Source organism: Theropithecus gelada, chromosome 17 (genome assembly GCF_003255815.1).
Source record: "Theropithecus gelada isolate Dixy chromosome 17, Tgel_1.0, whole genome shotgun sequence".
Taxonomy (NCBI): Eukaryota; Metazoa; Chordata; class Mammalia; order Primates; family Cercopithecidae; genus Theropithecus; species Theropithecus gelada.
The window spans coordinates 76,583,673-76,600,185 of NC_037685.1; the positions used below are offsets into that span (position 1 = coordinate 76,583,673).

Sequence of the window (16,513 nt, forward strand, 5' to 3'; positions counted from 1 at the left end):
GACCGATTTAGTGATCCCTGAGGTGTGTTAGTAATGACAGAAGCAGAGCCCGTGGAAGTAAGGGTCTTGAAGGAGCTTTCATCTATTAATGAAAAATAAGCAGTTCCTGAATTATTTATTCTTTCTTCCTGAGAGTGTCAGAGACATTTGAACCAGAGCAACTCCATCTCCAGAGAGAGCTAGGAAAAATGGGGGTGGGACTTGCTGTGCTGCATTCCAAGGAGGTTGGGTATTCCCAGCCTCTAGATGTTTACATTTAAGGAAGCAGATTAATAACGTTTACTAAACACACCCAGACCCAGGAATGTCCTGATACCCTGATATCTTGAGAACAAAAGCATTCCTAATTTTGCTTTAAAGATAATAATATTGATTTCTTGCAAAATATAGTAATTAAGAAAAATTAACCCTTTATCACAAACCTTTGTAGCAGAGTACATATCCCTGTGTTTTTTGTTATCCTACATATAAGCAAGCATTGCATCTCGGGTGGGCACGTTACTTCTCTTACTTTTGGGAACACCCTATTCTGTCTATGGAGTAGCTACTCTTTCACCATTTTACTTTCTTAACAAACTTGCTTTTGGTTTATACTGTGGACTTGCCCGAATTCTTTCTCGGATAAGATTCAAGAACCCTCTCCTGGGGTCTGGAGCAGGACCCCTTTCCAGTTGCAAGAGCATTGGTACTTTCTTACCCTGCTTTACTGCAACCCTCCTCAATTAAAAACATTTTTTTACATGGCATATTATTTGAACTATGAAAAGCTATAAAATGAAAAGTAATTATATTTTCTACCATCAAACTAGTCCTTCTCTCAGAGGCAACTACTATTAAAGTTTCTTTCCCAAAATTGTTTATGTATATACCAGCATATGTGGACTTTAAAAATATTGCCCAAATGGGATTGTATCATACCGCTTCCTTTTTCATTTCTTATATATCTTAGAGGCCTTTCTGTATAGCGTATCCAACTTGATCTATTCTATTTATTGGATGCATTGAATACATCACTATAGCATGATTTCTTTCATAATTCTTATAATGGAAACCTAAATTATTTGCAGTTTGTGTGTTTCCGACATCTCTGTATACTCATAACTTGGTATTTTTTGAGTATATCCACGAGTAAATTTCTAGCAGTGGAAATGCTAAAGGAAAAAGTATTTGCATTTTCAGTTTTGCTAGATACTGCCTAATATTTTTCCAAAGAGGTTGAACCATCTTATACTTCCATCAGCAGTACACAAAGATGCCTGTTTCTCCATACCCTTGTCAAACATGGATATCACAATCTTAGTAATTTTTGCCAATCATCTGTAAATATCTCACTGCTTTAATTTACATTTATTTAATTATGAGTGAGGTTGAGCATCTTTGAAATTGTTGTCTTTTTTCTTTGTAGTTTTCTAGATAACTTCTTTTAAATACTTCATACAGATTACTACTCTCCTTTTTTATGTAACTCCTTCAGATAAAGATAAGATCTCCTCTCCTCCTTTCTAAGAGTAATATTCAGCAAATCTTCCAGAAGTTCCATGCTCTGTTAAAGGAAGAGCTCAGCCCTGAAGACATCCAGATCATTGCCTGTCCATCTATGGAACAGGGTTTCATAGTTATTTTTGTTATAACTTTTTGGGATTCTGTTCCCTTTCTGATAATACAGTATACGAATATAACAAATAGATATTTAATTCCCCTTAAATATATGTGGATATTTTCTGAATAATCTAAGCATCTCTTACTGTGAGTCATTTCTGCAAATGAACAAACTCATTCATTATGAAGTAATTCTTACTAGTGTCTCTCTGAAAATGACTTTTTTTTTTTTAAACCTTAATCTCTTACCTCCAAATTCCAACGGTACATATTGCAGCTCTTATGAATGTCCTGAAGCGTGCTAGGGGAGTTATTTTGCTGCCTTAGCCCTTGGGATTAGAATTTTGTATAGTACATATTTAATGAATGTTTATAGGGCTTATGATTAAACTTGGTAAATAAGCTATAAAAATGAAGGAAATTCTTTGGGGAAATAAAGAGTCTTTTCTTCTGCTATTTTTTTCTCCCTTTATTCCCCTTTGAATTAAAATGGAAATATTTCTTTTCTTTTTCATTGTGACACTAATGAGGTTAATTTATTTCCAGCAAAGGTCAGTGACGTTGCGGCAACTGCGTATAAGACACTAAAAACAAAGCTGCCTGTGACGTTGAGAAGTATGTCCTTGTACCTATGCAATAAAGACACCGAGTTCATCTTGTTTAAACCTGTGAGGGTGAGTATCAGATAAGTCATTTGAATGCTGGCAGGTGACTTCAAGTATTCTTTGCCTCATTTACCATTTTCCTTTTCCTGTAGAAATTTAGAAATGTTGGTATACTATTCTAGTGAAGTTGAAAAATCACTATGATTCATGAAAGGCTTACAAAGTCTGCCTCTGTCTTGATTATCTTTTTTTCCCACTGTCACTTTGTCTTAAGTTTTTAATGTTACTATTGAAAGTAGAAAATAGTAAATAAACCAAAAAACTCAGACCCTTACATTGCATGTGGCCCAACTCTCAAGAGACCAGCACTTCAGGAATTATGCCCCATTTTACTGGTGAGTAGTAGAAATAAATGGCTTGCAGTGGCAACCAAGGGATTAAATGGCAGAGCAAATTTAGGGCTCATAACTTCCAGCTCTGTGTTGAGCTCTTGTCCTTACCCAAGGCATTGGTTGACTTTTAAAGTATATTTTATGTGTCTAGGAACTTTATTATCTTTTGTGTAAGAAATTGCTGCAGAAGACTCTTAAAATTATTCTCAGGGGGGCAAGGCTTGCTAGAGTTTAGTCTTCCTGGGAAGCATTATCTGATAAGTCTTCATCAGGTTATGCCAGCATTGAAATATTAAGAACAAATTATGCATCTTTGGTAATATCATGAAAGATACATTGCTTCCACTCGCTTTGGCAAATATCATTACGATTTAACATTCATGGTGCTTCATGTTTAAGACAACTCACTTGATAAGATCTCCTTTCCTCCTTTCTCAGAATAATATTCAGCAAGTCTTCCAGAAGTTCCATGCTCTGTTAAAGGAAGAGTTCAGCCCTGAAGACATCCAGATCATTGCCTGTCCATCTATGGAACAGGTAATCAGTAGACTGAAGATCCTTATTACTTTTATGCCCTCTTGGTTATTTCACTTGAGTAGATAATGTCTTTGAGCAAACATATTTTTAGTATTAATTTAAAAAATGTACCTTCTTTTATTCTGATGAGCAAGAATTTAGACTTTGAATTTTCTCTCTAACTTTTGGGGAATGGTTTTGGAATTTTCAGTTAATTTCAGGATTAAAATTCCATTTAATCCTTTCTGATATGAATATTGCTGTGTTTAAGAGAATGACCTGTTTGTAAAAGACTCAAATAGTGGCATTTAGCTTGCTGAATAATTTTGTTTGAAATATGCATAATAAGAGAAATACAATTTCTTTTTTTTTTAATTTTTGATTTTTCTGTAGGTTATTGAGGCACAGGTGGTATTTCATTACACAAGTAAGTTCTTTAGTGATGATTTGTGAGATTTTGGTGCACCCATCACCGAGCAGTATACACTGCACCCTATTTGTAGTTTTTTAATAACTTCCAGATTAAAAAAATGGAAGTTTTTGAGTACCCAGTATGTAATAGGAGTAGCTTGGCACTGTGGGGGATATTTTATTTATGGTCTTAAGTTTAGGATAGTTTAGAAATTTAGTGTATAGTAAGGACTAGGGAATTTGGGGAGACTGATAAGGCTGACAAGAGCCTGACTAGGGTGGGTAGAAACTAGGGGGAGAGGACTAGGCAATGGTGAGTGTAGATATATCTTGTGTTTTTTTGTTTTTGTTTTTGTTTTTTTTAAATGGAGTCTCACTTTGTTGTTCAGGCTGGAGTTCAGTGGTGTGATCTCGGCTCACTGCAACCTCTGCCTCCTAGGTTCATGCAATTCTCGTGCCTCAGCCTCCTAAATAGCTGGGACTACAGGTGCCTGCCACCATGCCCAGCTAATTTTTGTGTTTGGTAGACAGAGGGTTTCACCATGTTGGCCAGAATCTTTTGAGGAGTGTTAACTGTAGTGGAGAAGAGAAAGATGGGGTGGTAGCTGGAGGGAGAAATGGGGTCATTTTAAAATTGAGATGTAGTTCATATACCATACAATTCATCTTTTTTTAAAGCACAGAGTTCAGTGGTTTTTAGTATATTCACAAAGTTGTGCAGTCATCACCACTATCTAATTCTAGAACATTTTCGTTACTCCCCAGAGAAGCCCCTTACCCATTAGCAGATCCTGCATTTCCTGCTCTTCTCTGGATCTACTTTTTATCTCTGTGGATTTGCCTATTCTGGATATTTCATTAAATGGAATCATACAATACATGGCCTCATATCGCTGCTGCTTTCATTCACCTAGCATGTTTTCAAGGCTCATCTGTGTTGTGTATATCAGAGAGAGCTTCGTTTTTATGGCTGTAGATACTCCTTTACGTGGATAGATGGGTCACATTTTAAAAAGATATTTGTATCGTTCTAGATATTTGTACAGTCAAAATACTTCTTAATAGTTTATTTGAAGTAATTACTTTCTATGTGATTGTTCCACTAACTTGATATATAATTGAGTTTCTTTTCAATATTTAGAATTTTTTTTTTCTATTTTAATTTTGTTTCTTAATGATGTAAAATAGTTGCATGGTTTCCAAGTCAGAATTACAGAACAAGGTACATTTGGAGAAGTCTTGTTCCTTTTCCAATCCCCTCCAGCCTTTCCCTTCCCTCCCCTATAGGTAACTCTTTTTATTAGTTACTGGGTTATCCTTCCATTTTTTTTTTTTTTCTGAGATGGAGTCTCGCTCTGTTGCCCAGGCTGGAGTGCAGTGGTGCGATCTCAGCTCACTGCAGCCTCCGCCTCCCGGGTTCACGCCATTCTCCTGCCTCAGCCTAATGAGTAACTGGGACTATAGGCGCCCACCACCACGCCCAGCTAAGTTTTTGTATTTTTAGTAGAGACGAGGTTTCCCGTGTTAGCCAGGATGGTCTCGATCTTCTGACCTTGTGATCCACCTGCCCCGGCCTCCCAAAGTGCCGGGATTACAGGCGTGAGCCACGGCACCCAGCCAAATTTTTCTGTAGGGTAATTATTGTGTTTTTAACAAGATAGGAGAAAAACGTGTGTTTTTATGTTCATGGGGAAGATCTACAAGGAGGGGAAAATATCTTGAGAATGTGGGGTGGAATTTCAAGAACAAGCAGGGTGGGGCCTTTGTGAGGCACATGGGGGTTCAGTCGTGGTGACAGGAGGAGGCTGAGTGTGTGGGCACGGATGGGGGCTGTGAATGCGGCGGGAACTCACGGATGTGCTCTTCTGAGTGCCTCACGTTTCTGAGTGAAATAAGAAGCAAGGTCATCACCGAGAATGAGGAGAGAGGCTCGGCTGAGTTTAGTGGATATAAATCCAAGAGAGACCATGCAACCTAGTTGTCTATTTTTTTTCTCCAGTTATAGTCCCTTGCATGAATGTAGATGTGGAATACTTGGATGATAAGATCCATTTTTATGGCAGAAGATGTTATTTCTGTAAGTTTAGTTTGTTATAATTTCAAATTTACAGAAAAAGTGCAAGATTAGGGTAAGGAGTGCTCATATATCCTTTACCCCATTTTCATTTTGCCCCATTTGCTTCATTTTTCTCACTTTTTCCCTTCCCTGTCCCTCAAGCCCCGCTTTTAAATCATTGGAGAGAAAGTCGGGAGACCCTGTGCTCCTTTACTCCTAAATACTTCAGAGAGTGAGTGTTTCCTGAGAACAAGGACATTCTTGCACTACTCCTGTATAGTTACCAAACCAGGACACTTAACATTGATACCAGGGTCTGATTCACAGTTCATATGCGCATTTCATCAGAGTCCCCGTACCGTTCCTCCTGATCTTCTTGCTGACATGTCTGCAGTGCAGGTCAGGTGTCACATCTGTTTAGCTTCTTTTAACCTGGAGCAGTTTGACGGCCTTTCTTGACCTTGACAGGCCAGTTATTCTGTAGACTGTCTCTCCATTTGGTGTTGTCTCTTTCATCATGATTAGATTCAGGCTTTGTACTTTGGTAGGGAAAGCACAGAGGTGATTCTGTATCCCTCTTCCAACAGCACTCATTTATAAATGACATCGGGGTGATGAGCTGCATCAGCGAAGCAGCTGTACTGATAGAACGTTCACAGCCAGGTCCATTTACCCGCAAGGCTCCAAGGCCTGGGTGTCAGACACCTGAGGTGCAGGCAGCCATTTCCCTCCTATCACTGCTGTGTCTGGCTCTGGTGTCCCAATCCTCCGTCACAGAGTGGGCAGGTTTCTCCTGTAGTTGGTCAGAATTGACATGTGATGTCAATTCACTTGTCATGTCTTGTCTTGTGCATTTTAAAAAGTCACTTAAGGCCGGGCGCGGTGGCTCAAGCCTGTAATCCCAGCACTTTGGGAGGCCGAGATGGGCGGATCACGAGGTCAGGAGATCGAGACCATCCTGGCGAACACGGCGAAACCCCGTCTCTACTAAAAAATACAAAAAACTAGCCAGGCGAGGTGGCGGACGCCTGTAGTCCCAGCTACTCGGGAGGCTGAGGCAGGAGAATAGTGTAAACCCGGGAGGTGGAGGTTGTAGTGAGCTGAGATCCAGCCACTGCACCCCAGCCTGGGCGGCAGAGCGAGACTCCGTCTCAAAAAAAAAAGTCACTTAAAGGACATCTTACACATAACTCTTCCCACAACACACTGTGTAGAACAAGGCACAGTGGATTATGGAGATACGTTTCTGTCCTTGTCAGTGTTTGTATATTGTTTTTGCCATTCTTCTCATTGAATTTTAAGTGATTTGATGGCCTAGATTTGGTAATGAAGTGTGACCCCTGACAGGGCCTCCCAATGCCAGTGCCCAGTGGCTGCCTCAGAAATAGACCAACATTGTGGGCCAGTTTCTACTTTACAGCCACGTTTACTGGTCTCATAAAAATCTTGGTCTTTTTCTCTCATTCTGTTTTTGAGGCTCTAAACAACTTCTTCTTCTTCTTCTTCTTTTTTTTTTCCCCATTCTAATTGCTTTATTTTATTTTTCAACTTTTATTTTAGATTCAAGGGGTACATATGCAGGTTTGTTACCTGGCTATATTGCATGATGCTGAGGTTTTTCAACCCTTGTGGTTCCCCTCCCTCCTTGACTTTTCTCGAGGACAGTATTCCATAGGAGAACTAACATAGCTCTTAATTTTGCTTTTCAGCTGAGCCTTCTGCTGTCAGTTTCTAAATAAGCAGGCCAGCCGGGCTGTGCACCTAAATGGTCTGTCTGGGAGGAGCAGGCTGAGAAGTCTTGCGGTCTGCAGGACACCGAGGAATCATATGTGGGAATGTCCCCGAGAACCACACGAGCGTGCTGCTCAGTGCTGACTGCAGAATGAAATAGAAGCAAAGTGTTACGGGATCGGTGTTTTCTTTTCTGAAACATCAAAATGCCAAAGATTAATGTGTGATTGGTGATAACTGCCTCATTTAAATGGTCACAAGAAATGTGAAGAGAGAGCTAGGGCAGACACTCAGTGAAATGGTTCTTTGTTAAAGATGTGCAATAAACATAGATTACAATAAGTAGTGCAAAGAACTTTACAGAAATACAGCGAATTAGAAGACCTGTAAGAGTAAGGTTTGCTAAAACGTGAAACACTGTAACACTTTTAACCACTGAGCATTCCACAGTGGAATGTTATTTCCACACTCTTATTTAATGTCATGTTTCTCCTGTCATTTTGAAGTTTAGTTTGGAGTAGATTGGTTGCTTCTGAGGACACATTCTGCCTTCCCGGGAATTTGGGGTGTCATCCTTTTCTCTGTTTGATGTGAGGTAGTTTAAAGATACAAGGACTTTGTGTGAAGCTCCAGCATCTGTGCCACTTGAATTGCTTAGGTGCAGACAGTTCTAAAGCAAGGAGCCGCAGCCTTCTCATCATAGATACATGCGGTGTCTTTAATGAGTATCTTCATGGTATGATAGTGCGTGTTTGTGAGTGCAAAGTACCAATTAAGGTGTCTTAAATTTGGCGCATAAAGGAGAGAAGGAAACCTGATGAGAGTAGTGTTCCTCCTGAGTGAAGGTTCAGGTCACCAGCCTTCTGCACACTGCCTTTGGTTTTAGCAGTTCTTTGAAAAGCAAACACTTTCATGTCCTGTCTATTCATTGAGCTGGCTGTGCTGTGCTGTGGACCAGCCGTGTGGATCTCCAGATCGGCTACATCTGAATACATTTTACCAGCAAACCTAAGGATGACAAACACTATCCACATCTGAAAACTACCACACCATATCAGGGATCATCAATTATGCATATCTATGAATTTTCCAACAAATTCCTATTTGCTTATTGGATTGGTTTTGCCACCGATGTTAAGGCAGCCAGCTTCTTAGTTCAAAAAGAATTCTGAGTTATTCAAACACTAGTCTAGAGGTGGACACTGTCAGGGGTTCTGGAATGGGACCAGGGGACCTTTTGGTGCAGTAGGTGCCTGTAACTCAGTAAACGTACTGAGGCAGCACTTCTGCAGGGTGCAGATGGGTTACCTACCCTGATTGTTGTCATTTGTAACAGGTCACTTCCTTTTCACTCAGTTTAAATTGGTGATGGACGTTGCTTGATCGAGCTTATTACTCTCTATTTTGAGAAGATAGAAGGTAGGAGGGCCCATATTCATTCTTTGCCACGAAATGAATGAATTAGAAAGATTGTATTTACTTATACTTAAGTGTTTTTTAAATACATGTTTAATGAAATAAACTGTAAAATGTCCAGTTTTGTGTATTATATGTACATTTGATTTTTAATAGCCTTTCCAAAGAAATGAGGGCATGATTATTGTACAGTAAGTACTGTGACTGATTTAATTTGATGTACAGAGTGGAGTGTGTTCTTATAAAAATATTTAATGACATTGGTTCTTGTGTTTTGATCTTTTATTTCTGAAACACTCAAACACCTTACAAAGTGCTGAGTAGGTAATAAGTGACCCAACTTGTTTGCTAAATGATTATTTGTTTAAATCTGTACAGTTTCAAGTGTTCACTTATACAAAGAGTGTATATACTTTCAAATAATTTAAAATGCTTTATATTATTTGGCTAGAAACTGCTGTTTTTAATAAATGTGAATTTTTTAAAAATAAAGATTTTTGCTTCCTACCTTGTCCTCATGTGTCTGATATGTGTGTGGTGGATTCCTTGAGGAAAATTTCTTTAATTAAAATTTTAATTGAGATAACTTGTATCAGACTCACGTGCAGTTTTAAGAAGTAATACAGATAGATCCCATGTACCCTTTGCCCAACTTCCCCCAATGGTAACATCTTGCAAAACTATAGCACAATATCACAATCAGGCTATTGACATTAATATACTCTATCAGTCTTACTCAGATTTTGCCAGTTTTGTGCTGTATAAATTCTTTGGCAAGAAAATTACTGTGGCAAGACATTTTTGAAGCATCTTAATGCTTCATTAGTTAAAAGACATTTTAACTTTTTCTTTGTGAAACTGACAATTTCATGAGTACTGTCAGCATAGTACTGACATACATAGTTGTATTGAAATTTAGTAGTATTGTATTCCATCCATTTTCCAAAAATATTTGTATTTTTTCCTCTGGTTTAACAACACCATATCTTTAAATTTTCTTCTGCTGTTATAAGTAAGACAACTTATAACTGCCAACCACAGTTGAATGTTTGGCATATAGCTTCCAGATTTTTTTCTATCTATATTCTAAAATAACTTCTCTTACAAGATTGGGCACTTTTACACATGTTAAAGGAAATCAAGTGGGTTTTAACAGTGTATACAAACATACCCATACATATTCTTTTGCTGAACTATTTGAAAGGAAGTTGTAGTCATTGTGACACTTTACCATTAAGTTATACCCTAAATAATTCAGCATCTGTTTCCAAAGAATAGGGACATTCTCCTACATAACCCAATGCCATTATCACACCTAAAAAAGAAATTCAGTAGTATCTAATATGAAGTCCATAGTTCAGCTTCCCTAATTGTTTCTCCAAAATGTTTCATAGTTTTTCTTTATCCTGGGTTCAAAGTTTTAGTTGGTTGTCATATCTCTTTAGTTCCTTTTAGCTTAGACAACTACTCTTAGAGTTTTCATATGCTTATTTTCTTGACATTGACTATGTTTTTTTAAAGAAGAGTCTAAGGCCAGCTATCTTATAGATTGAATCACAGTCCGGATGGTCGTGTTTCCCATTAGTAAATTCAGAAACCCTAACATTGCAGGATATACCTTCTCACATACACGGAGCAGTTGCCAAGATAGATGTGCTGGTCCATAAGAAAACAAAACTAAAAATCCGAGTATGACCTGCAGCACTGGCGATCCCTGCCCCCGCCCCCAGCCCCGGATATATGGCAGTATCTGAAGACATTTTGGTTGTGACTGGTGTGTGTGTGTTAGGGGTGGGGTATTACTGGCTTCTAGTGCATAGAGACCAGGGATGCTGCTGAACATCCTGCAATGCACTGGATAGTCCCGATCACAAAGAATCAACTGGATCTAAATGTCAGTGGAGCAGAGGTGGAGAAATCCTGCTATATAGAATAGCGAGTCCCAGTCCCCAGCACTTGCTGTTCCCCTCACCTGCGTTGGTTGTCTTTGTACCTGACACATGATGTATTTTGCTTGTTTGTGTTTTGTCTTCCCTACCAACCGAGATCGCAAACTCCTTGGGAAAGGAATTTTTTTCATGTGCAGCACCTAGAACCGTGTCTGCAGAAGATGCTCAATAAGTGTTGCGTGACTTTGTTGTCCAAGTCATGCAGCCTTCCCCACATCATCCCGTTACCACCAAGTCCTATGCATTTTCTATCCCAGACAGCTCTTTAATTTTTTCCCTCTGTTTTTCCAATACCATTGCCCTGGGTCAAGGCCCTCATTTTCAATCCCTCCTTGGAATATTGAAATATCTTTATTGCAAGAGCCCAGTCTTATTAACAGCTCCACGCCCCCTTACTCCTGGAATATAAAGCTCTGAACTCCTGAGGGCACAGTGGGTCTCAGGGGAGCCCCTGCCCGTGCTCCAGCCTCATCTCCTTACTGCTCCTCCTCTGTATCTATTGTGGTCCTTGAGAACAAGCAACGGAAGATAATCACTGTCTAATTTGAGCAGTAAAGGACTTTACTGGGAGGATATGGGGGGACAGACTGGAGGCTGGAGAACCAGAGGAATGAGAACAGGAAGCACTATATGGCCCTTTTTTTTTTTGTCCGAAGCAGAAAGTGTTGGTTCAGACTGTCTCCACTGCTGTGGCCGAGCCTAGACTTGGAGTCACTGCAATTGCTTTCATCTTGGCCAGGCTGGCTAACTCCCCATGGGGCATGTGTGTGTGTCTGTGCATGTGTGTCTGGTTTTCCATGCTTTGAGTGCCGGAATAGAGGAGGAGGATTTCAATGTATTGCCTCTCAGCTACAAATCCACCCTTGTTGTCCTACCTTGAGATTCTGGAGCTGGACCCTGCAAACGTTTTTCCTTTACCAGCTGGTGCAGTGCTAGGCTTTGTAGGGTGCTGGAGGTATGCTGTGAGGCCCAAGGGAAGGGATCCCTTTCTGTTTCTGGTGTGTATGTGTTTCCTTCCTCATTGTGGCTGTCAGCAGAGTGGCATTCACTCTCCAGTGAGTTTTCTTGGCCTCCTAGCAGGAAGCTTCTTGTGAACCAGCTTCTGCGCCCTGGCAGCCACTTCCTGTGCACTAGCACCTTTCTGAGAAAGGGAGAGAGAGAAGGGGAGAGCTGCACTCTGCACTTGCTGGTTTTTAATTGAATTAAATTTAAATTGAGTTTTACAATTCTTTTCTACCCTTTTTAGAATTAACTTCTTAATAGTTGACATTTCACTGTCCCTGTACGAATCGTTGGTGTGGTTTCTGACAGGACCCTGACTGATGCAACTTTTTTTAGTTTCTGCGGTTGGAGGCAGGATTTCTGCCTCTTGTTACTAAAAGCTCACAAGGGCGATTCCCTCCCATAAAGGAGGACGGGGTTGGACACCCAAAAGAGGAGACCTGCCTATCACATCTGCATGTGCTATAACCTTGTGTCTGTCCTCGATGGCGGCTTCTCTGTGTCTCTGCACATGCCGTTGCCTCTCCCAGGGGCTCCCAACAGGCACCGGACCCCCAAATCCTCTTCATTCTGCAGCCCAGCTGAAAAACAGCTTCTCGTGGCTCCTCCCCTCGCCCCTGAGCCTCCGTCCTTTGCTTCCACTGTGCTTCTGCTGTAAAACAACATCCTTGCCTTGCTGTGCTTGCTTCTCTGATCCCCGAGTGCAGACAGCCTGTTCCCCCTTGTCTCCTGAGCACATGGTGGGTCCTCAGTGTGTATTTGTTTTGTTTTGCTTTTATTTATTAATTTGAATAGAGACGAGGTCTCACCATGTTGCCTAGGCTGGTTTCGAACTCCTGAGCTCAAGCAATCCCTCGGCCTCGGCCTCCCAAGGTGCTGGGATTACAAGTGTGAACCACCACACCCAGCCAGTGTATGTTTATTGTATGGCCTAATTGAGTGCACTTGAAGAGGCTTCATTTCCCTTGGAGCATTCACTGATTAATTACCCATCAGAAAATTCTTACGTGTAACCTACTGGGTTAGTATTGTTGATGAACAGCCTAACTTAGTTCATTTTCATTTTTAGGGGAAGACCCTTTTTCTACCAAGTCACTGAAGACAACATGATATTGTGTCAGACGGAATTTGTTCCCTCAGCAGTGTGGGGTCCTGGGAGGGGTCAAGGGTGTGGGGCAGAGAGGGGATTACAGGTTGAATTGTGAGCAGACACCTTAACCCCTGGTGTCTCAGAATGTGACATTGTTTGGAAACAGGGTCGTTGCCAATGTCATTAGTTAAGATGATACACTGGAGTAGAGTGGGCCCCTAATCCATTTGACACAGACATGCATACCAGGAGAACAGCATGTGAAGGCAGCCACCAAGCAGAATGCCAGCAGCTGGACAGGGCTGGCACGGATCTTTTCCCAGCACCCTGAGGGAGCGCAGCCCGCCGACACCTTGATCGTGGACTTCTAGCTTCCAGAACTTGAGACAGGAAGTTCTGTTGGTGAAGCCACTCAGTGTGTGTGGTATTTTGTTATAACAGCCTCAGCAAACTAACAGGCTGGGACCTGGATTTTCCAGTTCCTGGCCAGCTGGCTACTTTCATTACTTCCTACACAGTCTATGAGGTGCTGTTACTTTTCCTTATGAAAATAGCCTGAGTGGCCGGGCGCGGTGGCTCAAGCCTGTAATCCCAGCACTCTGGGAGGCTGAGGCAGGTGGATCACGAGGTCAGGAGTTGGAGACCAGCCTGGCCAAGATGGTGAAACCCCATCTCTACTGAAAATACAAAAATTAGCCGGGTGCGGTGGCGGGCGCCTGTAATCCCAGCTACTCAGGAGGCTGAGGCAGGAGAATCGCTTGAATCCAGGAGGTAGAGGTTGCAATGAGCCAAGATCGCGTCACTGCACACTGTAGCCTGGGCGACAGAGCAAGACTCTGTATCAAAAAGGAAAAAAAGAAAAAAAAGAAAAAGAAAATAACCTGAGAACTCATTCTGTCCAGTCTTTGATAATAGCCCGCACAGGGCAGCAGTTACAACAGAAGATGGAAATCCTATTTCTGTGTGAAATCCCCTGATTTTTAAATGTTGGCAACAAGATATTTTAAAACAGGTGCTGACCAAAGAAAACGCCCCTGTGAGGCCACCTGTTTACAACCTCTGCATTCGTGGAATCATGTGGTGAGAAGTTGTGTGAAGGGAGGAGGATCAGGGAGAGGATGACCGATAGATAACAAGATAATAACAAGCCACTGATAATAACAGTGCTTAGACTCATAATACTAAGCGCTGTTCTGAGTGCCTTATCTATGTCATCTTGTTTAATCCTTATTATAATCCTTATTATACTCTGTGAGGTGTGTTCTGTGATTGTCCTCATATTACAGAGGAGGAAACTGAGTCACAGAGGGCTCATTCCCTTGCCCAAGGCCACACAGCTAAGTGTTCGTACCAAGTCCCAAACCCAGGGCTGATTCCAGGGCACGTGCACCTCCTTCCAGTTCCTCGTGGAGAGAGCATGGGGCTATGGGTGGGGGAGCCTCGGGGCTGGGGCTAAGAGACAGTAGCACGCTAGGGATGACTTGTGTGTTGCTGAGATCCACTTGGGAGCTTCTATCTTTGATGTGTGGTAAGGACAGGGGTTTCTGTGCACCCTGAACATAGGTGTGGAACTAACCAGGCACTCAAACTTTGTGGCTATATAAAAGGGATGCTACCACAGTAGTCATTTATGGCTCATTACCTTGCAGCAAAGGAACTATTGTGTGTTAGCCAATGACAGCATTCACCAGCAAAGTCAGGCCAAGGAAGTGACATGTAGTGCCGTGCCTGGGACAGCCTGACTGTCCTAGTCCCAGCTCAGCTGCACAGGTGACGGTTTGGGGGTGAGGACAAAGCATTAAGTGGAGGTTGGTGGCAGACAGTGGGAGAGCCTCAGGGAGAAGGGCCGTGAAGGCAGCACTTGGGTGTCACTGTTCACAGTAGAGAATGGCTAATTACTAGAGGAAGGGTCCCCTCCGCTCCCCTCCCATTCTCTCTCCTTCCCTCTTCTCCCCTCTCCTCTCTTTTCAGACAGGGTCTCACTCTGTAGCCTAGTCCAGAGAGCAGTGGTGTGAACACAGCTCTCCGCAGCCTTGACCTCCTGGGCTCAGGTGATCCGCCCACCTCAGCCTCCCAGGTAGCTGGGACTACAGGTGCACACCACCATGCTAATTTTTTGTAGAGATGGGATTTCGCTCTGTGGGCCAGTCTGGTCTCAAACTCCTGACCTCAAGTGATCTGCCTGCCTCAGCCTCCCAAAGTGCTGGGATTCTGGGTGTGAGCCACTGTACCTGGCCTGGGGTTTTTTTTTTTTTCTTTTTTGTGAGACGGTCTCACTCTGTCACCCAGGCTGGAGTGCAGTGGTGCAATCTTGGCTCACTGCAACCTCCCTGCCTCTTAGGCTCAAGCCATTCTCATGCCTCAGCTTCCTGAGTAGCTGGGATTACAGGCATGCACCACTACGCCCAGCTAATTTTTGTATTTTCAGTAGAAGTGGGGTTTTGTCATGTTGCCCAGATTGGTCTCTAAGTCCTGGCCTCGAGTGATCTTCCCACCTTGGCCCCCCAAATTGCTGGGATTATAGGCGTGAGCCACTGCGCCTGGCCAGCTCTGGGGTTTTCTACACTGTCTTGGTTGAGGCTGGAGCTCAGGTCATTCTGGGAAGTTTGCAGGTGTCCTGAGATTGTATAAAATCATCCCCTGGGGGGCTGCCCAGCTCAAGTCTCCTATTTCTAGAAACAGCTGCCCCTACTTGTGCTCTGAGATCAGCTGGGAGCCATTTACAAGACGTAACCCCACCTGCTCTTACTGCACTGGATTGGACCAAGCGTGGTCTCCTGATTTAATCAAGACCAACTGCAGAGACCACTGGGGTGTTTTTGAGAGTGATTGGGAGACAAAGCCGTGTGACCTGAGATGCGTAGAAAACGTCTCCAGGACAAGATGAGTGTCGAAGACTGGGAGGCAGAAAGTCGGGGTCTGCAGGCTCTCCAGTCATTTCCGAGATCCACTGCATCTTCAGTTCGGGTCAGTGTTCTTATCTCCAGATGACACATTTTTCCCTTTTGTTTTAGCTATTCAAGTTGGTAACTGTTACCAGTGACCCCATGTGTCCCACCCAGTTTCTGGGGGGAGCTGGCATGTGCGTCCTTTAGAGCTCTCAGTCACCCACCAGTTTCGGGCACTGGGTTTGGGCCGGTACGGGTTTGCCATCTGGGTTTCCCTCTGGCTTGGCAGGGGTGGATAAGGTGTGATGAGTTCAGGGTTGGAGAGAGCCTCTGGGGTCGTGCAGGAAGCGTGGGGGATCCGGGCACTGGGCCACATGTAGCCTCGCCTCTCTCAGCCTCAGGAGGAGGTGCTGTGTTCTGGGGTGGTGCCCAGAGGCTCCAACATCAGGAGGAACGGCTGGACCCCCCCAAGGCTGATGCATGATTTGTGCCAAGTCAGCAGCAGCTGGGAGGCCGGGACTGGCCTCCAGAGCTCCCTGGAGTGGGGTGGGGGTGGGTAGGCGCCGTGCAACAAGGTAGGATAAGGGCAGTAGCACCTGGAGAGGCCTTGAGTCTTTGAGATGCCCTGGAGCGGTGGTGGGGGCGGTCATAAACATACTCATATTATCACCACAGTGATGTCACTTTGTAGTCGAGTAGGCTGGAATGCCAGTCTTTACCATCACGTACTGGTGCGTGATCCTGGGTGAGTCCTTTAACCTCTCTGCATCCCCGTGTCCTTGAGAAAATACTGCCCGCACCCTGGAGCCACAGGAGCTAGAGCCTGCGCAGTGCTCACACTGGGGCCCGCCTGGTTTG

General features: G+C 43.0%; 1 protein-coding gene across 1 annotated transcript in view; it reads left to right on the top strand.

Moving 5' to 3' along the window:
• Window positions 1-9,238, top strand: part of COG3 (component of oligomeric golgi complex 3) — a 73,257-nt gene extending 64,019 nt beyond the window's left edge. Inside the window, exons 21-23 of the mRNA XM_025364506.1 lie at window positions 2,146-2,273; window positions 3,035-3,133; window positions 7,289-9,238. Coding sequence (XP_025220291.1) covers window positions 2,146-2,273; window positions 3,035-3,133; window positions 7,289-7,318 — 257 coding nt within the window. The 3' untranslated portion in view covers window positions 7,319-9,238. The remainder of the gene's footprint in view (window positions 1-2,145; window positions 2,274-3,034; window positions 3,134-7,288) is intronic.
• Window positions 9,239-16,513: the final 7,275 nt, after the last annotated feature.